Source organism: Jaculus jaculus, chromosome 14 (assembly GCF_020740685.1).
Source record: "Jaculus jaculus isolate mJacJac1 chromosome 14, mJacJac1.mat.Y.cur, whole genome shotgun sequence".
Lineage (NCBI taxonomy): Eukaryota > Metazoa > Chordata > Mammalia > Rodentia > Dipodidae > Jaculus > Jaculus jaculus.
This window is the reverse complement of record NC_059115.1, coordinates 3,633,436-3,659,723: the sequence shown is the minus strand read 5'-3', so window position 1 is coordinate 3,659,723 and position 26,288 is coordinate 3,633,436. Positions and strand designations below refer to the sequence as shown.

The window sequence follows — 26,288 nt, the reverse complement described above, 5'->3', positions numbered from 1 at the left end:
GCAGGTCAAGTTGAGGTCGGTGTCCAGTAGAGTGCAGAGTCCCCATCTCCTACTAGCAAAGGACGACAGGGCCAGAGAGGAGAGAAGCCACCCTCCAGCACATCTGGTAGAGCGGCTGCACATTCTCCCAGACCCATGGCACGGCCATAGAGCCCTGGCCAGCAGAGGAGAGGCAGAACCCAACACGAGACCAAAACCAGAAGCTTCCTGAAGCTCTGGGAGACTCAGGAGCCAGATGGGCAGCAGCTCAAAAGCAAGTCACCTTTATTAAACCCATGCGTGTGCTTCAGGCCTGGGGCACCACCCCATAGAGCTGGTGGGGGAGCAACTTCTGTTTCTCATTGCAACTGTAGATCCATCGGGGCCGGACGAAGGCCAGGGAGGGGTTGTCCATCAGGGCCTGAGGAGAATCCACATGGGAACGTGTGATGCAGGGGATGCAGAGGTGGGCCGGGGCCCCCTGCTCTGCTCCTCCAGGGCTTACCTCCTCAAAGCTGGGATCCCACTCCTGGGCTGTGATCACAAACTGGACCCGGTCACTCATGTAGTCCTCCAGCTCACTGGTGGGAGCACAGAACTGGAGGCGCCGTCGGCTGCCAGCCTCCCTCCACCCTCGGGGCTGTCTTCTCTCCAGCTTGCCTTCTTTGCCTGCGTGCGTGCGTGCATGCGTGCGTGCATGCGTGGTGTGTGTGTGTGTGTACACAGGTGTACCAGAGTCTCACTACTGCAAACCAACTTAAGATGCATATGCCACCTTTCTGTCTGGCTTTACATGGGTGTTGGGGAATTGACAGAGTAGCAGGCTCTGCAAGCAAGCGCCTTTAACCCCCGAGCGTCTCGCTACCCCTTCGGCCCGACTTCTTTTTCTGTTTGCCTGAGACCGTTCTCACACTGGCACGGGTTGACCTGCAATCACCTCCCGCCTCGACCTCCTGAGTGCCGGATTCCGGGCATGAGCCCCCAAGCCCGACTTCTAGGCAATTCCTGACCCCGGCGCCGCCGCCTCCCACGGAGCAGCAGCCTTGGCCTGCCACAGCGGCCGCTCAGCTTCTCACTGGGGAGGGAGGCGGGGCCGCAGACTACACAGCCTGTGCCCATCCTGCCAGGCACCCACCTGGGATCTTATCACCCTCCTTCCCACCGCCCTATACCCTCCATCAGGTCCCGTCACCACCCCGTAACTGACCCGTTGAAGGCTGTGACGTATCGAATGAGCTTCCGCCTCTCGTCCCCAGGGAACTCCCCATACAGGAAGAAGTGCTTGCCCTGGAAGAAGTCTGCAAGAAGGGCGGGACGGGGCCGCTCCGTTTGTCCGTGGCTCTGCTTGCTACTGCACTAGTGGAAGACGGCTGCTGCCACGCGGGCCGGGATGGTTTGTGCACGGAGAGAGGCTGGCTGCGGAGCTGACTGACCCACCCACCAGCCCCGTCCCCCGGGCTCACCCCCACGGCCACTGCCAGCTCCCACTCTGGCCTCTAGGCGGGTTCTCTTCTCCTGAGCTGTATTTTTGGTTTTTTTTTTTTTTTTTTTTTTCTTTTTTTTGGTTTTTCAAGGCAGGGTCTCACTCTAGCACAAGCTGACCTGGAATTAACTATGCAGTCTCAGGGCAGCCTTGAAGTCACTGTGATCCTCCTACAGCTGCCTGCCCGAGTGCTGGGACAAAAGACTCGCGCCACCACGCCCGGCTTTTTCTTCTTCCCGTTTTCATCAGACTTCCCTGGTCACTGACGCAGCCCTCATTTTTGGGGCTTTGGAGGATCAATGTGCTATCATCCAAAAGGCAGAAAAGGGCTGGCTCTCTAGTGGCCTTGAACCTCACCTTTACCTGTTTGAATCTTTTTTTTTTTTTTTTTTTTGAGAAAAGGTCTCAGTCTGTAGGCCAGGCTGGCCTGAACTGAATCTCTGGCAATCCTCCTGCCTCAAGATCCTGACTGCTAGGTGTGAGCCACCATGCTAGACTTTCCCTCCATTCCTGACCCCAAAAGGCTCTGACTTCCATGCACCCTCCGCCACCTGTGCGATTTTCCTTTCTTACGTTATGCTCTTAAGACACTCTCCAGAAGGCCGTGGTAGTGCACACCTGTAATCCCAGCATTTACAGCACTTGGGAGGCTAAGCAGGAAGACGGCCATGAGTTTGAGATCAACCAGGACTACACAAGATCCCATCTTGGCTGGGCATGGCTGCATACACCTTTGATCCCAGCACTGGGGAGGCAGAGGTAGGCGGATCACCGTGAGTTCAAGGCCAGCCTGAGACTACACAGTGAATTCCCAGTCAGCCTAAGCTACACCGAGACACTACCCAAAAAAACTAAAATGAATAAATAAATAAAGGAAATCTCTCCTGGCATCCCCAGGCCGCATGCAAGGCACAGTTGGGACCCAAGGGGCAAGGCAGCACTTCAGAAGGGCAGAAGCGTTGCCAACCTGGTAGCTCAGGAATGGGCAGGTCAGGAGCCTCTGAGGAAGCCTCGTTGTCAGTGTTCTCATCTGTGGAGCCAGCGTATGGGTCCTCGCCGTTCTCCCCTGGACCTGGGGTCCGCCTCTGCTCCCTCTGCTCAGCCACCCTGGTGTGGCAAAGAGGTGAGAGTGGGCATGGAGGACAAAGCCCCCCCCAAGGCCAGGCGGCCCAGCCCAGCCCAGCGCAGCCTACCTCCTCAGCTCGTCCTCTGTGTCCCCCGAGTCTTCGGCCCCACTGTCCTGTCCTCCTGCCCAGAGAAGCTCTGTCAGCGCTTCATCGGCTAAGCTGCCCGGTACTGCTCCTCCAAGAACAGCACCTGGGAGTGCTCTGGCACCCCGCCTCACACCAGACGCCCTCTGCGTTCAGTTCTGTGGGTCCCCAGCATTTATTCCCGTCTGTCTCTTTATCTGGATGCAGCCATCCTCAAACCGGGGAGCCCAGACCCCAGACCTCCTCCCGCAGACCCGGGAACGTAGCCACAGCTTCCCTCAGACACAGCCACCTGGACCCCTGCTCTCTCTCTCTAACCTGACTGCTCCCCCTCAATGTCGGTGCTGTCTTGGAGTCCTGGTGAGGGCGCTCTAGTCTCTCCGGGGGTCGGGGGCTTCTGGGGAGAGCTGGGTCCTGCAGCCTGGGGGAGCTCGGCTTTGGCCTGGGGACGCTGAGGAAGGAAGGCAGGTGGGCGAGGTGGTTGGGGCAATGCAGGTGTGAGGTTCAGGGGTGGTCCACAGGGGCAGCAGTAGAGGTGTTGAAGCACCACACAGACCCCTGGTGTCCATTCCCACAGGCAGGGCAACTGACCTTTCGGGGACGCTTGGGGGCTTCATCACCACTGCTGCCACTGTGGGCGTCCCCTTCGTCCTCGCTGCTAGAGCCGGGCCCCGCCATGAGGTACCTAGGGACAAATGGAGCTGAGGCGCAGGCCTGACTTCCCAGAGGGAGGTTAGCAGGACGTTTGGGAGGCAGGTTAGATCGGGACCCTACGCTTCCTCCCACCCCCCACCCCCCCCTCCAGAAAGACCCAATGGGCCCCAGGCAGCCCAGCCACTGCAAGGAGACGAGCAAGGACACTCTCTTCCCTCAGGAAGAAATGCCCCCTTTCAGGGAGAAAAGAAGTATCTGGGGCTGGAGAGATGGCTTAGCGGTTAAGCGCTTGCCTGTGAAGCCTAAGGACCCCGGTTCGAGGCTCGGTTCCCCAGGTCCCACGTTAGCCAGATGCACAAGGGGGCGCACGCGTCTGGAGTTCCTTTGCAGAGGCTGGAAGCCCTGGCGCGCTCATTCTCCCTCTCTCTCTCTCTCTCTCTCTCTGTCTTTCTCTCTGTGTCTGTCACTCTCAAGTAAATAAATAAATAAAATTAAAAAAAAAAAGTATCTGACATCATAGTCCTCCCCTTTGAGATTCTAAGTCAAGTTTTCACTAGGAAGATGTCTAGCAATTAGGGGAAAGTTGTCAAAAGCAAATCCAGCTGGCCCCATGGACTGGGGTCTCCACCTATGTGACCACCATCAAGCATGGTGGAGACGGCAGAGGTCCTGCGCCTGAGCTGACATGCTGCTTTGGTCAGCACGCCCAGGACACGCACTTCAGAAGGACTTGCATGGTGTTAGCTACCGCACGTCTACAGGAGGGGCTGGGCCTAGTCCAGGATAGCAATCCCGACTACTTGGGTGGCTGAGGCAGGAGGATTGCAAATTCAAGGCCTGTCCGGGCTACAGACTGAGCTGAAGACCAGTCTGGGTATCTTAGTGAGACACTGCCTCAGAATAAAACTGAAGATGGGGCTGGAGAGATGGCTTAGCAGTTAAAGCCCTTGTCTGTGAAGCCTAAGGATGCTGGTTCAATTCTCCAGGTCCCAAGTAACCCAGATGCACAAAGAGGCACATGCATCTGGAGTTCATCTGCAGTGGTTGGAGTACCTGATGTGCCCATTCTCTCTCTCTGTCTCGTCTCTAATAAATAAAAAAATAAATCTTTTTTTAAAAAGTGAAGACAGCTGAGGACATAGCTCATTGACAGAGCACTAGTCTAGAATCCACAGTGAGGGGCTGGAGGACTGGCTCAGTGGTTATCTAGCATGTTCAAGGTCTTTTCAACCCCCTGGAGCCCACACAGACACAAGGATCTGAGAAGATGGGTGTGGACTCTGGAGATACTGCAGTCTTTATGCAGAGGACCTGAGCGGCCGCAGACTGAGTCTTCCGCAGGGCTGTGTGCGCGTGTGTCCTCACCTCCTGGAGGGCAGCCGCCGCTTCATACGGTGACAGTCCAGCACCCACTCTTTGCGCACGATGCGGCCTCCCAGGCCCAGGACCTGGCTGTACTTGGGGGTGTTGGCAAAGGCACAGCTGGGAGGGGAAACAGAAGTGTGGGGGACAGAAGGGGAGAAAAGGGAGTGGGGGAGGGGAGGGGAGGGGAGAGAGGGCAGACAAGAGGGAAGAGGCAAGGGAGGGAGACAGAAATCAGAGAGGTGCAGAGCCTCCAGAGTCAAAGAGGCAAAGACAGAGAGAGGTGTAACACACAGTGGCCGAGCAGGGAGGAGGAGGACGAATGGGGAAAGGGAAGGAAGGGGGAGAGGAGGGGACAACAACGTAAGGGCAGAGGGAACGCGAGAGGGAAGGCTCACAGAGACGAGGGGCGACAACAGGACAAGGGAAGGCAGAGGCCTACATGAGATGGGTGCTGTCCGGGGTCCAGTCTGGCCGATACCTGGCCCCCAGTTCCAGGGCCTTGTCTCGGAGCTCCGAGCGGAAGGGGTTCTGGAAGCCACTGAGCACCACCACCACACCCTGCAGGATCTTCCCCAGCTCCTGAGGGCCAGCACGAGCGCCCCTGGGCTCTGCGCCTTTGCTCTGGGGCTTCTTTGGCACTGCCCCCTGGGCTGGGGTAGAAGCTGGGGCTGAGGCTGTAACTGGGGTGCGGGTGGGAGCTGGCACTGGGGAGTCAAAGAGTAGAGATTCACTTGGCACCCCAGGGCTAATTCAGTCTCAATTCCCCCAAGATCCGAAGCTGAGACCCTAACCCCCCCCCCCAGACACAGGAGGGGTCTAGACTCTGGTCCCCTCTTCCCCTGGGACACGAGAGGAGTCCAGACCCCTAAGGGACTAACATGCTCACATTTGGGTCTCTTGAGGACAGGCGGTGAGAGCTGGGCTGAGGGTCTGCTAGGGGTCTTCCTTTCTTCCACATCCAAATCCAACTTTCTCTTCCCTCGAGGGGACTCCTGAGGCTGAGGGGCAGGAGCAGGCTGAGACGTCCAGCTTCTCTCCTCCTGCAGCCCACCCACCTCCAGCGACCTCACCCTGGAGGCACTGCCTGCGGCCGTGGAGACAGGAGGCGCCGCGGAGGCCGCGCTGGAGGCCTGGAGCGTGGCCGCAGCATAGCTGGGTCCTGCGGGGTCACTGGCTGCGGCTGTGGAGGGAGACGGAATTCGGGGTAAGAGGGCCAGCCAGCGAAGCCTCATCTCCTGTCTCCAAGGTCACTGCCATTCCAACTTCCCAGGAGCCTTCTAGAAGTCCGAGGCCGAGCCTTCTTCCCGGACCCACAAGCCCAAAGGCCACCCTCCTCTCAGCCCTGCGAGTCCAGACTCAGCCCTCCTTCCTCAGCATCAACCTTCCTCCCCCAGACCCATCCACCCCCGAACTTTCTTCTCCCCTTAGATTCCGCCTGCAGGAGTCTCGAGCCTCCGCCCACTGGCCTCAGCAGCAGCTCGGCCCACGCACCTGCAGTCGTCCTACTGACGCGGCTGAAGAAGAGGGCCCCTGGCCTCAGGGCACTGGCGCCGCCATCCTCCTCCTTCACACGGAACTGGCCGAGCTTGGTCACTGTCACCTTCTAAGGTCCCTCAAGGTCAGTGTGAAGGAAGTGGCAGGAGGGGTGGAGAAGGTTCTGGGGTGGCTGGTGCAGCTTACCTGGGATGAGGTCTCTGCCTCATCTTTGTCTGGGGGGCTGTGAAACCGCACAAAACTCAGGCCGTAAGGAGAGTCCTGGAACACGGGTGGGTGTCAGGGCATCTGGCCAGGACCGAGGGAGGCCCCTTACCCCTTCGCTCAGAGAAGCCCTTTCCTAGTTCTGTGTAAGCAGGTGTCCCAAGGGTAATGACAGCAGTAACAGTGAACTTGAGGGAGTCTAACTCTGGATCAAGGTCAGCTCTCAACTCTTGACATGCGTTATTAGCTCCTCTGCTCCTCGCTGCAGCTGGCAGCGTGCTGAGCGTCCAGCGTCCCTCCTGGAGCCGCTCTGGAGCCAGAAACAGCCTAGCGCCTTTGTCCTTCTCCCAGCTGATGGCAACGCCGGCAGAGTGCGGACGGTGACCCTGACAGTCACTGTCTGAGGCTGATGTGTCTCGGCTCACCTTCCTAGCTCCCTCCAGAAAACCAAGCTTCTCTTCATTGGGGAATCTGGAACCCATTTCCGGGAACACAGGGTCACATCCTCCCCATGACCCCATTAGGACGACAGCTGCCCATCGCGCCCAGCTTTCTGGGACTCAATACTGGCCCCTCAGAACCCGAGTCTGCCGCACTGTTAGCTCCTGTCCTAGGTACCTTGCTGTAGGGCTGGCTGCACACAATCTTGACACGGTCCCAGCGCTTCTCAGCTGCTGCCCGGACCAGTTTGTCAGGCCCAAAAATGCGAACACGGTTGGGGTTTGATCCACTGCGGCTCTCAGAAGGGGACATGAAAGAGGAAGTGACCAAAAGGACCTAGGCAGAAGACACGAAGAATGAGAACCAAGGCAAGCTGACACCACCTCGGAGCTGAGCGAGAGAGGAGGGGGTTCAAGTAGGAGGCAGGAGTGACCAGAATCCATCTTGAGCTCAGTATCTCCAGATGTCTTAGTTTTGGGGAGTCCAGTGAGTCTCACAGGCTTCAGAGGGGCTTTACATATATACTGTTTTTAACTACAATGTAGGATTTGCTTATTGTTTTTTAAGTTTTTATTTTGTAATTTTTATTGACAACTTCCACAAGTATAGACAATAAGCCATGATAACTTCCTCCCCTCCCTCACTTTACCCCTCACAAATCCACCCTCCATCATGTCCCCTTCCCATCTCAATTAGTCCTTTTTTTTTTTTTTAACCCTTTTTGTTGTTTTTATTGTTGTTTTTTGAGGTAGGGTCTCACTCTGGCTCAGGCTGACCTAGAATTTTACTATGTAGTCACAGGCTGGACTCGAACTCATGGCAATCCTCTCTACCTCTGCCTCCCAAACACTGGGATTAAAGGTGTGTGCCACCACACCTGGATTATTTTTTTTATTTATGTATTTTTTCAAGGTAAGGTCTCACTCTAGCCCAGGCTGACCTGGAATTCACTCTGTACTCAGGCTGGACTCAAATGCATGGTCTCAGGGTGGCCTTGAACTCACAGTGATCCTCCTACCTCTGCCTCCCTCCCAAGTGCTGGGATTAAAGGCGTGTGCCACCATACCCGGCCTCTTTTATTTTGATGTCATGATCTTTTCCTCCTCTTATGATGGTCTTGTGTAGGTAGTGTCAGGCACTGTGAGGTCTTGGATATCCAGGCCATTTTGTGTCTGGAGGAGCACGTTGTAAGGAGTCCTACCCTTCCTTTGGCTCTTACATTCTTCCCCCGTTTCTTCTGCAATGGACCCTGAGCCTCCGAAAGTGTGACAGAGATGTCTCATGCTGAGCGCTCTCTGTCATGTTGTTGTTTGTTAGACAGGGTCCACATATTCTAGGCTGGCCTCAAACTGTGTGGCCAAGAAGAACCCTGAACTCCTGATTCTCCTGCCTCTGCCTTTCAAGTACTGGAATGACAGGCGTGTGCCACCACATCCCATTTTACAGTGTGTGGTCAGATCAGCATAACTGGCATGTCCAGCACCTCAGACATGCTCGTGTCTTTGTATTGCGAACATGTGAAATCTGCTCACGCTGGAGAGGTAACTCAGTGGTGAGGGACTTGATTGCAAAGCCTCATGACCTCTGTTTGATTACCCAAACGAAGCCATATGCATGCATCTGGAGTTTGTTTGCAGCAGCAAGAGGCACTGATGTGACCACATTCACTCTTTCTCTCAAGTAAAAATACATATTTGGGGCTGGAGAGAGGGCTTAGCGGTTAAGCGCTTGCCTGTGAAGCCTATGGACCCCGGTTCGAGGCTCGATTCCCTAGGACCCACGTTAGCCAGATGCACAAGGGGCGCACGCATCTGGAGTTCGTTTGCAGTGGCTGGAGGCCCTGGCACGCCCATTCTCTCTCCCTCTCTCTCTCTCTCTCTCTCTTTCTCTCTCTGCCTTTCTCTCTCCATCTGTTGCTCTCAAATAAATAAATAAAAATAAACAAAATTAAAAAAAAAAAAACATATTTGGGACTGGAGATGGCTTAGCAGTTAAGGCGCTTGCCTGCAAAGCCAAAGGATCCTGGTTCAATTCTCCAGGACCTACGTTAGCCAGATGCAAAAGGAGGCGTGCATCTAGAGTTCGTCTGCAGTGGCTGGAGGCCTTGGTGTGCTCATTCTCTCTCTCCCTCTTTCTCTCAAATAACTTATGCACACACATGCACACACACACACACACACACATACATGTACTTGGGGGTTAGGGCTGGAGAGATGGCTTAGTGGTCAAGGTGCTTGCTGTGAACCCATGTTTGATTCTCCAGATCCCATGAAAGCCAGAGGTAAAGATGAGGCAAGCACATGGTCACACATGCCCACTAGGTGGCACAAGAGTCTGGAGTTCGATTCAGTGCCTGAGGTCCTAGTGCGCCAATTCTCTGTTCTCTTTCACTCTAAAATTAAAAATTAAAAAACATCATTTTTGAAGGCCAGGTATGGTGGTGCACACCTTTATCCACCCAGCACTCAGAAAGCAGAGGTAAGAGGATTGCTGTGAGTTCAAGGCCACCCTGAGGTTATATAGTGAATTTCAGGTCAGCCTGGGCTAGAGCAAGACCCTCCCTCGAGAGAAAAAGAAAAAGAAAGAAAAGAAACTGCCAGGCCTGGTGGTGCACGCCTTTGATCCCACTACTTGGAAGGCAGAGTGGGAGGCTGACCTGGAATTCACTCTGTAGTCGCAGGCTGGCCTCGAAACATCAGCAGCTATTATTCCTGGCAGGTGTGGTGGCAGAGGCCTGTAACTCCAGCATTTACCAGGCTGAGATGGGAGGATGGTGAGTTTGAGGCCAGCCTGGGCTATGTCTGCCCGGTCTCCCATAAATGGACAACGTCACTGGTCCTCTCCAGCTGGAGCCCTGCAACCACAGTCTCTCCACCCCTGCCTCCCACGCAGCCTTCACAGGCTCTGGCCACCACTAATTCTATTCTCTCGTCTCTGTTTGAGACTGGCTCTTAGCTCACACACAAGCAAGACTATGTAGTGTTTGTCACTCTGGGTGAGGCTGATGTTACTTAACATAATGTGAGTAGTTCCATGCATGTCTCCTGCACGCTTAACCGCTAAGCCATCTCTCCAGCCCGGCTCCCAGTTCTTAACCAAATGGACTTGAATCTGGCTCGTCACTGACTGCTGTTACAGAATTTTATTTTAGTATTTTATTTTTATTTATTTATTTGATAGAGAAAGAGGGGAGAGAGAGACAGAGAGAGAATGGGCACTCTTGGGCCTCCAGCCACTACAAAAGAACTCCAGATGCATGCGCCCCCCCCCGTGCATCTGGCTTACGTGGGTCCTGGGGAATCAAACCTGGATCCTTTGGCTTTGCAGGCAAACGCCTTAACTGCTAAGCCATCTCGCTAGCCCAGAATTTGATTATTTTATGAGCAAATATTACACCCTGTTAACGCGGAACGTTTTCTTCCACAGCAGGCCTCTAACTGCTTCTGTGTACTGGCGCTGCGGTGAACAGGTGAATGCACAGGTCTTGGACATCTGGATCTCAGTTCCCAGTAGTGGGATCACTGGATCATATGGGAGCCCAGACTAATTAGTCTTTTTAAAATCAGGCCAGGTCATAGGCTAGCACAGGACACTCAGTGTGAAGCACAAGAGCCCAAGGTCTACTGGAAAGGCATGGCTGACACAGCAAAAAGGCCAGGACTAGAAGATGCTGGAAAAGAGAGCTCAGGTCCACGGAAGCCTTGGAGCAGCGTCAATTGGTGAGGGCTTCTGGGCTTCAGCTCACCAGAGCTCTTCTCTGTGAAGGCCTCCAGCAAAGCACAAGTGGGCAGGTGGGCTGCGCCTTACCAGGCTCTGCAGATAGAGGGCTTGGGAGAGCAGCTGCGCGCTCACAGGTGCGGAGAAGAATGTTGTCTCAGATGCTGGGAGCATCGCTCCCTTTCAGCCTCAACATGCAGCAGCCCTTCCCATGGCCTCAGGTGAATCCAGTTTGCAGCCTCCCAACACTAGACCCTCTTTTTGTTTCGGGGAGGGGAAGCCAGCGGCAGATGCCAGAGGGGATCTGCTTTAGCTTCCCACCTAACACTTCCAACTTCCTTTGATCCTCCACGCCCAGGCATGAAGGCTGTCCCTGCCCTCTCTTCATCAGACCTCAGTCTTGCAGTCACATTTACTTGGGAAATCCTCTTTTCACTCCTGTGAAAATAACGAGCATGGGCCACGGGAGCAATGATGTGGTGGCCAAGCCCCTGCTGGCCCAGAAATTGATGTTTAAAGTCCCCTTGTGTCGGCAGTAAGAGAACAGGAGACAAGGCCTTAGCTCTAAGCAAGGAAGATGATGGCATCTCAGAGACCATCGCTTTTTCATGGGGAGGGGGGTGCAGGAGCAAAGGCAGAGCCCCTGGCACACCCACACACACTCACCAGTGCATGCACACACACAGAACTCCCACTGCAGAATGCTATGTTGCCAGCCTGGAATCCAAACACTCAAGATGCTGAGGAAGGAGGATCGTGAGTTTAAGGGCTTTCTGTACTACACAGCGGAACCCTGTCTTACAAAGGAAGTGTCCCAAATGAAACAGCGAGCAGAGGCGTGACAGGCAGCACAGAACCCCAGTCTCCCAGGGCACTGGGACCTGAGAAGAGCAGCTTTGCTCACAAGCCAGGGCTCCCAGTTCTTAACCAAATGGACTTGAATCCGGCTCGTCACTGACCGCTCCTACTGACCCCCCTGCACGCCAGCGACCTTGCAGAGGACAGTGAAGGGGGCGACCCACCTTCATCGGGGGTGAGACGGGAGGCAGACATCAGCACCTCCCAACCACTCACCTCGTAGTCCTGCTCGCCGGTCCCAGCCGCTGCAGCCGAGCTGCCCACCAGCACCTCCACGAAGGCCGAGCCGTCATTCCCGATGTCCACACTGTGTATCTGCTCCTCCTTCTCCAGCTGCGGGCAGAGAATGGCTGCGGTCAGTGCCTGCTCTGCCCCGGCCTTGCAGCGCTGCGTAATACAAACGCTGACAACCTGCCCCGTGCCGTAAGCTCAAGCTCCCGGAGAGCGGGGTCTTCAGAACAGGTGCCCTCCTCACTCCCCCAACCAGCATGCCTATCTCAGTCCTCAGCAGGTTGGCCTCCTGGCCCTGGCACAGAAGGAAAACAACCAATGGCCCAGGGATGGGTAACACTACACCCTGAGAAGAGCTGAAAGGTAAACCACTTCCCATCCCCACCCCTAAATCTCTGTCACTATAGTTTATCCCATGGTAAAACAAAAAAAAAAAAAAAAAAAATGGAAGGGAGGGAGGGAGGGAGGAGGGAGAAATGGAAGAAGGGAGGAAGGGAGAAAGGAAACTTTCAGATGTGGTGACACATGCCTTTAATCCCAGCACTTGGGTGACAGAGGTAAGGAGATCGCTGTGAATTCAAGGCCAGCCTAAAGTTACAGAGTTCCAGGACAAAAAAAAAAAGTTGCCAGGCTGGAGAAATGGCTTAGTGATTAAGGCACTTGCCTGCAAAGCCTAAGGACCCAGGTTCAATTCCCTAAAACCCATGTAAGCCAGATGTACATGGTAGTGTATGCACCTGGAGTTTGTTTGCAGTGGCTAGAGTTCCTGGGTACTGGGAAATCAAACCTAAGCTGTCAGGCTTTTTTTTTTTTTTTTTTTTTTTTTGGTTTTTCGAGGTAGGGTCTCACTCTAGCCCAGGCTGACCTGGAATTAACTATGTAGTCTCAGGGTGGCCTTGAACTCATGGCGATCCTCCTACCTCTGCCTCCCGAGTGCTGGGATTAAAGGCGTGTGCCACCACACCCGGCTTGCTGTCAGGCTTTGTAAGCAAGAACCTTTAACCTGCTGAGCCATCTCTCTAGCCCATGATGTCCACTTTTTACCTGCTACTTGCCATTTCTTCTTTGAGTTTTTTGTTTCTGTTTTTTGAGATAGGCTGTCACTCTAGTCCAGGCTGACCTGGAACTCACTATGTAGTCTCAGGGTGACCTTCACCTCACAGTGATCTGCCTACCTCTGCTACCTGAATGCTGGGATTAAAGGTGTGCACCACCACACCCGGGGTAGGACATGATTCTATGGAAGCACCTGAACAGATGAATGTATGGAGGGAGGGAGGGACAGGGGCTCTGTCCAGGTTTGCTCACCACTGAGTCCTAGGCTTGAATACCAGCTCTGCTACACACTAGACTGCTCATTAACCTCTTAAAGAGTTCCTGTGTCGTCACCTGCAAGATGGGGGGCTCCAGCTGGACGTGGTGGCGCACACCTTTAATTCCCAGCACTCAGGAGGCAAGAGGTAAGAGGATCACTGTGAGTTCAAGGCCACCCTGAGACTGCACAGTGAATTCTAGGTCAGCCTGAGCTGGAGTGAGACCCTACCTCAGAAAAACCAAAAAGATGGGTGTTCATCACACTGAGGGTCATATAAATGACATGGCTATGGGGCACAGGACACAACAGGCACTTAGGCTGGCAAGCAGGAGGGTATTTTCTATGTCATGAGCAACTCTTTTTTTGACATTGCAGTTTCATAGAAAATGATGGGGAAGGGCTGGATAGATGGCTCAGAGGTTAAGGTACTTTCCTGTGAAGTCTAAGGACACAAGTTCGATTCCCTTGTATCCACATTAAGCCAGATGCACAAGACAGCACATGCATCTGGAGTTTGTCTGCAGTAGCAGGAGGGCCTGGCATGCTCATGTTCTCTAATAAATAAATAATATATTTTAAAATATTTTTAAAAGATTTTACTTTTTTTTTTTTTTACATATTTATTAGAGACAGAGAGAGGGGGACAGAAAGAGAGAGCTAGAGAGAGAGAGAGAGAGAATGGGCATACCAGGGCCTCTAGCCACTGCAAACAAACTCCAGATGCGTGTGCCCCCATGTGCATCTGGCTTATGTGTGACCTGGAGAATTGAACCTGGGTCCTTAGGTTTCATAGGCATGTGCCTTAACCACTAAGCCATCTCTCCAGGCCTAAAATATATGTATTTTTTTAAAAAGGGGGCTGGAGAGATGGCTTAGTGGTTAAGCACTTGCCTGTGAAGCCTAAGGACCCTGGTTCAAGGCTCGATTCCCCAGGAACCACGTTAGCCAGATGCACAAGGGGGCACACGCGTCTGGAGTTTGTTTGCAGTGGCTGGAAGCCCTAGCACGACCATTCTCTCTCTCTCTTCCTCCCTCAAAAAATAAATAAAATAAAGGCTGAGGTAGAAGGATCACCGTGAGTTCAAGGCCCTGAGACTCTGAGACTACATAGTGAATTCCAAGTCAGTCTGGGCTAGAGTGAGACCCTACCTCAAAAAAAAAAGGAGAGATAGATGGCACAGCGGTTAAGGCCTTTGCCTGCACAACTAAAGGATCCCAGGTCAGCACTGCAGAGGTTAACCTACGCTACAGCACAGCCCCTTGGGAAAGCCAACTGTACCCGGAAGTTGCCAACAGGAGGTAACGCCGAGTTCACTCGATGCCAACTTTCATTCCTTTGAAGTGAGTGATAGGGAGAGATTTCTGGATGTCCAGACAGTAGGCTCCTCTGTGAGCTTTCTTTCCTACTTCCCAGTCTGTTGGTCTGTTGTCCCAACCCAATTAGGCAACACCTGGGTATTGCCACACACGGGTCAGCCCACTACTCGTGACAGCCCCACACACCTGTTTGTTTGTGGTGGCCACAGGAGACTGTTACCAACCTGCTCCCAGGCAGGGAGGTCAGCCTCTTTGCCAGCTGCACCAGAAGGGGATGCTGGGGCACAGCCAGACGGAATTGCAGCTGTGAGGCCCGCTGTTTAGAAGTCAGGTCAACACAAGGCAGCATGCAGCGCATCTCCTTTCGGGGAGCCTGTTTTCTTTATTGAGACAGACTCTCATCCTGCAGCTCAGGCAGCCCTCCGCCCTGTCATCCTCCGTCTGCCTCCCACGTGCTGGTACTATAGGCACGAGCCTTCATACCAGGCTTTCTCTCCAACTTTATTTATCTATTTATTTATGCATTTGAGAGCGACTAACAAGAGGAGAAGGGAGGGAGTGAGAGAGAGAGGGAGGGAGAGGGAGAGAGAGAATGGGTACACCAGTGCTCCACCATTGCAAATGAACTCCAGATGTGTGCGCTCCCTTGTGCATCTGGCTTTCCAGCCCACCCCCCCACTTTTTTGAGTGTAAACACACACAGCAAAGTGCCTGTGCAATTGTTCAGTTTACTGGATCTGCAGGCACTAACCCAAGTCCACGTCTACCAAAGCACAGTGCTGCATGCTTCTTCCCGTCACTATTCCCAGCAAGGGCAGCCACCGTCCTGACCCTCCACCCCGGGGTGGAGCAAGCCCCTGCCTCATGCAAACCAGGCACGCACTGAAACCACTGGCCTACACCCAGGCCCTTCTTTTTATTCTGTTTTTTTCGAGGTAGGGTCTCTAGCCCAGGCTAACCTGGGACTCACCATGTAGTCTCGGGGTGGCTTTGAGCTCATGGTGATCTTCCTAAGTGCGGGATTAAAGGCATGCGCCACCATGCCTGGCTTCTTCTCGCAAACAGACAGAAAACAGGCAGGGAAGGTACTACCCCGACCTCTGTGATGGAAATTACTACACCTCTGTCTCCAGGCCTTCCACTGGTCCCTAACTGCACCCTGGATTCTATCCTTTGGAAGTCCCAAAGTCACACCAAAGCTGTACATCCCAACCAAAATGTATCCTTCAGCTGGGAGATGGCCCAGTGACTAAAGGTGTTTGCCTACAAAGCCTGACGGCCCAGACTGGTTCCCCAGTACCCACGTAAAGCCAAATGCCAAAGTGGTACATACGTCTGGAGTTCGTCTGCAGTGGTAGGAAGTCCTGGCATGCCCATTCTCATTCTCTTTCTCTCTCTCTTGGCCTCTTTTCCCTGTGTGTGTGTGTGTGTGTGTGTGTGTGTGTGTGTGTGTGTGTGATACACACATATACACGCATACATATAATCACCTTCTCGAGCTGCTCCAGTCCCGTGTCTCCTATCTTGGTAACAGCCACAGTTCTCCCAGGCCAGACCAGGCCTTGCCCCTCTGGTCCCCCTCTCACCATGTCTGGTCTCTTACGCCTCTAGCACCTGCTCCCACTGCAGCTAAGCAGAAAGGGCTGAACATCACTTCCCTGGGCTCAGCTGACCTTCAGAGAGCCCTGCAGAGCCACCACCCCATAATAGAGTCACCAACCCCTCCCTTTCCACAAACTCTGACATGTTGACAGAACACTTCTGCAGACATTATGTCACCCAATTTCCACAACCACCCTGGCCTTAAATGCCATTATTCTCAATGGGCAGGTTTGCAGAAATGAAAAAAGAAAGAAAGAAAGAAAACTGCCTAAGGTCATGAGGTCGGAGTGAGTAAGACGGAGAGCTAGGATTTGAATCCAGGTCCCAAAAGCAAACTGTCAGCAAACTGGATCTCCCTGCAGTTAAAAGGCTGGCTCTCAGGTAAACTGCATAATTTCCCTAGCCCTCAGTTCCCTTATCTATAAAATGGGGATAATAATAGACCCTATGTTATGGGGTTTTATGAGGACTGAATGAATTGGGCCATGCGAGGTGTTTAGGCTGACGACCGGCCAGCTGTAATGCTGAATACATTAGCTTTCATTATGAGTCTTATGTTAGCAATTTAGGAAATACTTAAATTCCTAAAACCAGTAAGAAAATTTCAAAGATCTGTGTGTTGGGTTTTTTATTATTATTTTTTTGGTTTATTTTTATTTATTTATTTGAGAGCGACAGAGAAAGAGGCAGAGAGAGAGAGAGAGAGAGAGAGAGAGAGAGAATGGGTGTGCCAGGGCTTCCAGCCACTGCAGACGAATTCCAGATGTGTGCACCCCCTTGTGCATCTGGCTAACATGGGTCCTGGGGAATCAAGCCTTGAACCAGGGTCCTTAGGCTTCACAGGCAAGTGCTTAACCACTAAGCCATCTCTCCAGCCCTGTGTGTTTTTTTTAATGAAACAGAGAGAGAAGAAAATGGGTGCACCAGGGCCACTAGTCACTGCAAACAAATTCCAGATCCATGCGCCACCTTGTGATTCTGGCTTACATGGGTTCTGGAGAACTGAACCTGCATCTTTAGGCTTTGCAGGCAAGCGCCTTAACCACTAAGCCATCCCTCCAGCCCAGATTTGTGTATATTTTTCTCAGCTTCCCTCTAATTCTCAAAAGGCTCGGTGACTCAGAAAGTTTTCCGAACCAGAGGCTGGAGAGATGGGTCAGGGGTTAAGGCATTTGGAAGCAAACCTAAGGACCCAGGTTCAATTCCCCAGGACCCACATAAGCCAGATACACAAGGGGCACATGTGTCTGGAGTTTGTTTGCAGTGGCTACAGGCCCTGGCACACCCATTCTCTGTCTGTCTCTCTCTCTCTGCTTGCAAATAAATAAAAAAATTAATTAAAAAAAAAAAAAAAAAACGTTTCAGAACCACCAAGCGAGAGACCAGAAACATGATCAATATCAGGAACAGTAAGGTAATCCAGTCCTTCCCCAAATACTGTTTCTCCAATCAGAACAAAGGAAACGTGGCCAGCATCAGGGAAGCCAGTGTGAGAGACTGGGCTGAGGGCACACACCTGTAACCCTGACACTTGGCAACCTGAGGCAGGAGGACTGTGGCAAGTTTAAAAGTTTAGGCCGGCCTGGGGTGCAGTGAGACCACGTGTCAAAACACTGAGAGAGAGGAGAGCCGAAGGGAGCTGGAGAGGGTAGCTCAGCAGTACAAGGCACTTGCATGCAAAGCTGCTGACCCAGGTTCAACTCCTCAGTACTCACCCATGTAAAGACAGATGCACAAAGTGGCTCACGCATCTGGAGTTCATTTGCAGTGGCTGGAGGCCCTGGCATGCCCATTCTCTCTCTCTCTATCTCCCTCTTTCTCTCTGTCATAAATAAATAAGAAGAAGGAAGAAGGAAGGGAGGAGGGGAAGAAGGAAGAAGGAAGGGAGGAAGGGAAGAAGGAAGAAGGGAGGGAAGGAAGGAAAAAAGGGAAGGAAGGAGAGGAAGAAGAAAGCACGGGGAGGGCTCACCTGTAGGACCACAGAGATGCTCTTCTCGCCTGCCTTGCCTGCCCGCCATTTGCGGTAAGTGTCTGCCTTGAGAAGGTTTTCTGCACAGTGTGTCTGCAGACAAGAGTGGAAACCATGAAGGGTTAGCCCGCTTAGCTTTCAGATCATTCTTTTTCTTTTTTTTTTGGGGGGGGGGGAGACTGGGGCGTGTTTAAGCTCTAGCCCAGGCTGCCCTGGAACTCACTCTGTAGTTCCAGGCTGGCCTCGAACTCACAGTGACCCTCCTACCTCTTCCCATCTGGTGCTGAGATTAAAGGTGCGTGCCACCACACCTGGCCTTCTATTATTTGAGAGAGAGACAAGAGTATAGGTGTAAAGGAATTCCACTCTGAGCATCTACCTTTTATATGGGTACTGGGAAACTGAACACTAGACATTGCAAGCAAGTGCCTTTAACCACTGAGCCATCTCCCAACCCCAGTGGGGTTCCCCCCCACCTTAGGTAGAGTCTCATTCTAACCCAGGTGACCTGAAATTCACTATGTAGTCTCAGGATGGCCTCGAACTCACAGTGCTCCTCCTGCTTCTGCCTCCCTCCTGGGTGCTGGGATTAAAGGTGTGCTCCACCACACTGGCTCAGGTTATCCTCTGCAGTCTTCCCACTGTGAGCCTCACATTTACGCTCCTCCATTAGTCTCCCCACGCCTGCCCTGAGTTTTCCCCAGTCTTTTCCTCCAGAAGTTACTGAGAGCTCCCCATTCTTCCTTTTATTTTTAAATTTTATTTATTTATTTATTTGGGAGAGAGAAAGAGGCAGACACACATACAGGGGGAGAGAGAGAGTGGGTGGGCAGGGCCACCAGCCATTGCAAATGAATACCAGATGCATGGGCTACCTTGTGCATCTGGCTTTACATAGAAACTGGGGAATTGAACTTGGGCTGCCAGGCTTTCCAAGCAAGTGTCTTTAGCCTCTAAGCCATCTCTCCAGCCCAAATTACTAATATTTTAGGACTGGAGAGACAGCTTAGTTATTAATGCACTTGCCTGGAAATCCTAAAGGACCCAGATTTGATTCCAATGTACAAGGTGGCACATGCATCTGGAGTTCGTTTGCAGGAGCTGGAGGCCCTGGCATGCCCATTCTCTCATCCACCTCTTCCTTCCTCTCTCTCTCTGAAATAAGTAAAAATATTTTAAAAAATAATATTTTAACCAGGCGCGGTGGCGTACGCCTTTAATCCCAGCACTCGGGAGGCAGAGGTAGGAGGATTACCGTGAGTTTGAGGCCGCCCTGAGACTACATAGTGCATTCCAGATCAGCCTGAGCTAGAGTGAGACCCTACTTCGAAAAAACAAAAACAAATAAATGAAATAATAATATTTTAAAAATTACAACAACAAAAAAAAAAAGCAGAGCTGGAGAGTTGGCTTAGTGATTAAGACGCTTGCCTGGAAAACCAAAGTACTTAGGTTTGATTCCCCAGGACCCACATAAGCCAGATGCACAAAGTAGTGCATGCATCTGGAGTTTGCAGTGGCTACAGGCCCTGGCACACCCATTCTCTCTATCTCTTTGTCTACCTTCCTATTTCTCTCTCTCAAACAAATAAATTTAAAATAAAAATAAAGCCGAGCATGGCGGTGCACGCCTTTAATCCCAGCACTTGGGAGGCAGAGACAGGAGGATCACTGTGAGTTTGAGGCCACCCGGACACTACATAATAAATTCCAGGTCAGCCTGAGCTAGAGTGAGACCCTGCCTCAAAAAGCAAACAAACAAGCCGGGTGTGGTGGCACACGCCTTTAATCCCAGCACTCGGGAGGCAGAGGTAGGAGGATCGCCGTGAGTTCAAGGCCACCCTGAGATGACAGAGTTAATTCCAGGTCAGCCTGGACCAGAGTGAGACCCTACCTCGAAAAACCAAAAAAAAAAATATTTTTTTAACTCAATTTTGTTTATAGAGATAGGATCTAGCTCTAGCCCAGGCTGACCTGGAATTAACTCTGTAGTCTCAGGCTGACCTCGAACTCACAGAGATCCCCTACCTCTGCCTCCTGAGTGCTGGGATTAAAGGCATGCAAGGGGGAAAAAAAGAAAAAAGAAATAAAAAAAACTTAAATGTACTGGGTTCGATTTCCCAAGAGCCACCTAAAGCCAGACGCACAAAGTGACACATGCCTCTGGAGGTACTTTGCAGTGACACCAACTTCATCCTTTTGCATCTATCCTCCCGGGACCCCACCCACCTCCATGCGTCCTTTTCTTTCCAGAAGTTTCACGAAGTGCTCCCCCCTTCAAAGTTCCCTAAGCCCTTCTCTCCCTAAGCCCACCGCCTTCCTCCCTGCCCCCCAAAAGTCCTCAGGGAGCACCCTTCTTCCTCACTGCCTTCCCACCTCCCCGCGCCCCAACCCCTCACCGAGTCCTGGCTGCTGCAGGACACGACGTGGCGGAGGCGGATCTCGGGCATGTCACCGTCGTGGGCTTCGCTGGGACTCTTAAAGAAAGAAGACGTGTGGGGTGGCGGCGGGGCGGGGGGGACTGTTCCCCCGACTGGGGGCCCAAAGAGCTCAACTGCGCAAGCGCGCGAGGCTCGGGCCTTTCAAACCGCGGCGCGTCGGCGCCCGCGTCGCCAGCGCGCAGGCTCGGTAGGGCCTTTTCGGAGGAGAGTCGCTACGTCCCCTTAGCAACAGGCGTTCCCTCGGGGCCCCGCCTCTCGCCGATCCCACCAATCCCTAAGCGCGGCTCTCCTGGTGACGTTCGGACCTTGCTTTCAGGGAGCCTAGCAACAGCAGCGGCCTCAGGGATTGGCTCCCACAGGAAGCGCGGTGCTGTGATTGGGCGGCGGCGTGTTTCCTCCCCCCCCCCCCCCCCCCCCCCCCCCCCGCGCACACACACGCCAAGCCGAAGCCGTAGAAAACGCGGAAGCTATCGGAGCTTGGATCGCGTCGCCGAGGCGCTTTTTTGCACCTGTTCCTCGGGCTACGCTCATTTCCTCTTCGCTCGGCACAGAGGGCGGGGAGACAATCGCAGATCTCTCCCCGCTCTCCGCCCTTGGCTTGAGACAAAGCTGGGGGGAGGGGGGAACCCCAAATAAAATACAAAGTAGCCGGGCGTGGTGGTGCACACCTTTTAATCCCAGCCTCTGGCAGGCAGAGGCAGGGGGATCGCCGTGAGTTCGAGGCCACCCTGAGACTACCTAGTGAATTCCTGGTCTTACTGGACTAGAACTAGACCCTACCTCGGTAAAATAAATATAAAAAGACACACACAGAGCATGTTCCCAGAACATACAGACAGACAGAGAGGCAAGGACAGATTGAGACAAACACGCGGAGAAAGAGAAAAATACTTTGCTATGGCTCAGTGGTAGAGCACTTGCCTAACATGTGCCGGGCCCTGAGTTCAAGCCCCAACATTGCAGAAATAAAATTAAATTTATGCCGGGCGTGGTGGTGCACACCTTTAATCCCAGCACTCAGGAGGCAGAGGTAGGAGGATTGCCGTGAGTTCGAGGCCATCCTGAGAATACATAGTGAGTTCCAGATCAGCCTGGGCAAGAGTGAGACCCTATCTCGAAAAAACAAAAGCAAAAAAAAAAAAAAAAGAAAAAGAAAAAGAAAAGTAAGAGAAAAAAGGAAAACAAAATTAAGTTTTAAAAACTTTGCTGGAGAGATGGCTTAGTGGTTAAGTGTTTGCCTGGTTCGAGGCTTGATTCCCCCAGGACCCATGTCAGCCAGATGCACAATGGGGTGCATGCATCTGGAGTTCTTTTGCAGTGGCTGGAGGCCCTGGCATGCCCACTCGCGCTTGCTCTGTTTCTCGCTCTCAAATAAATAATTAATTAATTAAAAAAAAAAAAAAACTTGGCGTGGGACTGGAGTGATGGCTTAAACCTAAGGATTCCGGTTCAGGGCTTGATTCCCCAGTACCCACATAAGTCAGATGTACAAGGTGGCACATACATCTAGAGTTCCTTTGCAGTGGCTGGAGGCCCTGGTGCACCCATTCTGTCTCTCTCAAATAAATAAATAAAAATAAACAAAAAACTGCCAGGCGTGATGGTGCACTCTGAGATTCCATACTGAATTCCATCCAGGTCAGCCTAGGCTACCTTGAAAAACCAAAATAAAATAAAAACAACGAAAAAATAAATTATTTATTTGAGAGAGAGCGAGAGAGAAAGAGGCAGAGAGAAAGAATGGGGGCTCCAGGACTTTCAGCCACTATAAATGAACTCCACACACATGCACCACCTTGTGCATCTGGCTTACGTGGGTCCTGGGGGAATTGAACCGGGTCTTTTGGCTTTGCAGGCAAGTGCCTTAACTGCTAGGCCATCTCTCCAGCTCAATAAAAATACTAAAAAAAAAAAAAAAAACAACACCCACACACACAGAGATACAGTCAGCATAGCAATGTAGAATTGCTTCGACAAATGTCTCCTTGTCCTAGCATGTGACCTGTAGGCATTTGTCACCTACCTCACCTGGCTGCTGACAGGCACCCGTCTGTTTGTGCCCTCAAGACCTAGAGGTGAGGCCGGAGCTGGAGCCAGCCCAAACACTAAGAGTGGGTGTGAAGCAAGCAGGTGAAGGAGAAAGGAAAGTTCACAGCCCACCCCCCTCCAAGACGAGCCTAGACATGCTGGGTGCTTCCAGGTCCAATCCCACCCACGCCGGGAAGAGAGAGGAGGGTGTCCCAGGCCTTGCAGTTGCTCTATTATATCCGCAGGGAATCAAGTGATCCAACCCTGACCATGGCTTGGATTAAAAAAAAAAAAAAAATTGAGAGTGAGAAAGCAGGAAAGAATGGAAGAACGGGGCTGGAAGTCCAAGGTCCTGGGGTCTCCGTGGGATAGGGACTTGGGCACAAGATGTTCAGGTCCCCTCTGGGGGCTGTTCCAGTCCACCTCCCCAAGCCGGAGGCTGTGGAGGAGTGTCCTGGCTTCTGACCTCAGCTATTTCTCACCGCAGGCTGGAGGTGGGTCCAGATCCGCCCATCCTGGGCTTCCTATAAGGGCAGAGGACCTGGGACCAACCGGGAGTTCACACACCATGAGGCTGTCTGTGAGACGGAGGACCTTCCTGCTGGCCTTTTCCCTGTTCTGCACCCTCTTGGGCCTGGGTAAGTGACAGGGGACCTGAACTCCTTCCCCCTGGCATCAGGAACCAGAGATTCTGCAAGGTCATCAAGACAGGGGGTAAGCTGGGAATTTAAACTTACAGAGGATGGTACCAGAGAGGAATGAGGAGAAAGCCTGGGGTCCCTCTGTCCTGGCTAGGCTCTGAATTGTCTGCGCCATAGTCAGAACCTCTAAGACATCCAGGAATCAAATGAGAGAGCGTGACCAGCAAATGTCTTTAAAAATTAACTCTTGAAGCCGGGTGTGGTGGCGCATGCCTTTAAATTCCAGCACTTGGGAGGCAGAGGTAGGATATCCATGAGTTCGAGGCCACCCTGGGACTACATAGTGAATTCCAGGTCAGCCAGGGCTAGAGTGAGACCCTATCTCGAAAAACCAAATAATAGTAATAATAATAATGATGACAAATAAATAAAGTAATTTTTAAAAATTAACTAATGAATAAATGAGAGAGCGATTTCTTTTCTCCTTGGACACAGACAAGTTCAGGCTCTCAGCCCCTCCACCCTGTAGACATAGTAGTCCAGGTTAGAGCTGGAGACATGGCTCAGCAGTTGAGGCACTTGCCTACAAATCCTAAGGACCTAGGTTCAATTTCTCAGTACCCATATAAACCAGCTGCACAAGGTGGAGCATGCATCTGAAGTGCATTCGCAGTGGCTGGGGGCCCCGGCACACCCATTCTCCTCCCCCCACCCATAAATAGACCAGGTCAGCTCCCTTTTCCTTTGGGACCCGGATGTCTATTCTCCTCTCTGTCTCAGAGATAGACCTAATCTAGAGTCAACCCAAGCCCTGACTGGCTACTAGACCTCCTGGGTCCCTGCAAAGAGGACAGTTCCACACCCAAGAACCAGACGGACCTGAAGTTTCACACAGGCCCATGGAAACCTTCGCCACGACCCCTCCCTACCCCTGAGCTTGCTCACAGGACCCTGGCGTCCAAAAGTCCCCAGCCTTGTAATTATTAAGTAAACCAGCTCCTTGGTGGTGGAGTCCATTCCCGCCCCTGGAAGCCGCTTTGTGGGCATCACGGCCGCTTCCTCATCAAACTTGGGACAGTTCCCTGGACAGTTGTCAATGCCCCGTCCAGGAAAAAAGGACGAAGATTCTCTGGTCACTGTCCATCTTAGGACCCTCTTAGTCATCTTTCCCCCTGTTCTCTCTGAGAGCCAAAGTCCAACTCCAGGTCCTCCGAGGAAGACCATCCCAGCCTTTCTGTTTTCACTGCAGGGTGCCCTCTAAGCTGTGAGGTGTGTAAGGGCTCCGGGCACACGTGCAGCGGGAAGGTGAAGACGTGCGAGGCGGGCAAGGATGCGTGTGTAGTTCTCGTGGGCGAGTCCAGCACAAGTAAGGAGGGTGTGGCTTTGGCTACGGCGGCGGTGGGGAGGTAGGAAAGAGGTTCCTTCAGGGTAGAAAATGTCACAGCTGCGTGGAGGGGGGCTGTCAAAATAGGAGAGAGGGTGCTGGAGAGATGGCTTAATTGTTAAGGTATGTGCCTGCCAAGCTTAAGGACTAAGGTTCTGTTTCCCTAGTACCCACATAAGCCAGATGTCCAAGATGGTGCACACATCTGGAGTTCATTCACAGTGGCTGGAGGCCCTGATGTGCCCACTCTCTCTCTATATCGACCTCATTCTCACTCAAAATAAATAAACTTTTTTTTTTTTTTAAGTAGGAGAGAGAAACACCACCTAAGACACAGAAATAAGATAGGTTGGGAGGAGAGACTACTGGGATCCAAACTTGGTGAGGGAACCAATGAAGGTCATTTCTGACAGTAGGAAAACAAACAAATAAATAAATAAAACTATGTGTCTAACAAGGGTTGTGAAAGAAAAGTGGGATAGAAGGTTTATACCATCCTGCCCACCCAGCCAAGCCTTGGTAGGTGAAGAATCCATGAGAGGTATTTGAGTTCTGGGTGGGCGGGTACAGCCTCCTGACCTTTTCTGGAAGAGTCAGTGGAATGGGGAGGGAGGAGCAACGCCGGGAAGGGGGGAAGAGACCATCTTCACACAGGTACAGGAACAGCCATAGAGGGGCTTTAGAAATGGCTCCTGGCCAAACAGGGAGCAGGGGCATGGTGTGGTGGGATGGAGTGGGCGGAAGGGACCAGGTCAGGTAGGCTCTTGGAGGCTGATCATGGGAGCCACAGAGAGACCACCAAAACCTAACCCAGCGGGGAGGGCGGAGTGGGCCACTTGTAAACCCTGGGCAGAGATCTGAGTATGGCTTCCTGCCAAGAGATCATCCTAGGGAGTTGTGGGCTGGGAAAAGTGCAGGGTACGGAGCCACAGGGTGACAGTGGCCACCCAGCAACACCACCTGCTGTCTGCTTCCGGTCACCACCCTATAGAGGGCCGCCACTCCGTGAGCACCTTCAAGGCCTGCACGAAGTTGAAAGACTGCTACTCTGGCTTCGTTTCCACCACCATGAGCCCCAACGACTACATGGTGTCCAATGCCCACTGCTGTCAGAGTGACGGTTGCAATCGTGGCACCGTGCCCCGTAAGTGCCAACACAGCCCCGTTCCCCACCCCACCCCCAAAAAAACCCAGCGTGGCCACACTGTGACATCTGGTAAACGCCTTGTGTGGGTCCCGAGCCTGTTTCGCCACCTGCTACCTGTGAAATGCAATGCCCATCGGCCGGCTCAGGGTATTCCCTGGAGTTTGGGGAAGGTTAGGGTAAGGAACGTCCTCCTGCACCTTACAGTCCACCCACATGTTCAGCTCCTCAGAACAATCGAACTGAGAATGGCCTGATCTGCCCCTCTTGCATCGTACCCTTCCAAGAGTCCTGTCCGGGAACCCAGGTGGCCCGCTGTGTTGGGCGGGAAAACCACTGCATTTATTTCTCTGGAACCGTGCAAGCTGGTGAGCTGGTGCCTGGATTCTGCAAAAGAGTTTGGGCTGTGTGTGTGGGGGGGTAGGGGTGGGGGGGGTGTGTGTCCCAGAACTGGAGACCAACACTTCTCAGTGTTCCAGGGAATAAGGGGCCCCAGGGAAACTGGGTGAGGGAATGATGGAGGGTCAGATTCCTGGGCTCATGCAGAAGGTGGCTAACTCCATTGGGGAAATCTCCTCTCAGGCATCATCAATACCAAATTTGCCACGAGGGGCTGTGCTACAGAGAGCGCCTGCTACACCAAAGTCGGAGCCGAGGTGCCTTCGGCCTCCTACCTCTACTTCCTGCGCAGGGCAGACTGCCTTCCAGCCCCCCAGCCCCCAGGCAGGGGTGAGTGAAGATCCCAGGAAGATGTATGTATGTGCCCTGGGGGCTCCCCACAACTGTGCCTGTAAATTAAACCGATAAACA

General features: G+C 52.7%; 2 protein-coding genes across 5 annotated transcripts; one reads left to right on the top strand and one right to left on the bottom strand.

Annotated features, from left to right (window-relative positions):
* Window positions 1-247: 247 nt before the first annotated feature.
* On the bottom strand, window positions 248-20,432 carry Xrcc1 (X-ray repair cross complementing 1). 4 transcript variants are annotated; one of them, XM_045134022.1, is made up of 17 exons: window positions 20,240-20,432; window positions 17,841-17,933; window positions 11,623-11,739; window positions 7,009-7,167; window positions 6,373-6,447; window positions 6,184-6,292; window positions 5,763-5,872; window positions 5,579-5,690; window positions 5,132-5,396; window positions 4,693-4,809; window positions 3,265-3,358; window positions 2,992-3,124; window positions 2,656-2,710; window positions 2,430-2,569; window positions 1,187-1,277; window positions 485-560; window positions 248-400 (listed from the first exon to the last, which is right to left on the bottom strand). In XM_045134022.1, the coding sequence occupies exons 1-17, from the start codon at window positions 20,288-20,290 to the stop codon at window positions 287-289; spliced, it is 1,911 nt and encodes a 636-aa protein (XP_044989957.1). In that variant the 5' UTR covers window positions 20,291-20,432; the 3' UTR covers window positions 248-286. The 4 variants fall into 4 exon arrangements, with proteins under 4 accessions (XP_044989957.1, XP_044989956.1, XP_044989955.1 ...); XM_045134021.1 differs by having other exon boundaries at window positions 6,184-6,295; window positions 20,240-20,431; XM_045134020.1 differs by having other exon boundaries at window positions 5,579-5,872.
* LOC101604522 (phospholipase A2 inhibitor and LY6/PLAUR domain containing) lies at window positions 11,946-26,288 on the top strand. The gene is made up of 6 exons (XM_004670367.3): window positions 11,946-12,000; window positions 22,797-22,947; window positions 24,200-24,316; window positions 25,326-25,478; window positions 25,703-25,846; window positions 26,061-26,288. The coding sequence occupies exons 2-6, from the start codon at window positions 22,878-22,880 to the stop codon at window positions 26,213-26,215; spliced, it is 639 nt and encodes a 212-aa protein (XP_004670424.1). The 5' UTR covers window positions 11,946-12,000; window positions 22,797-22,877; the 3' UTR covers window positions 26,216-26,288.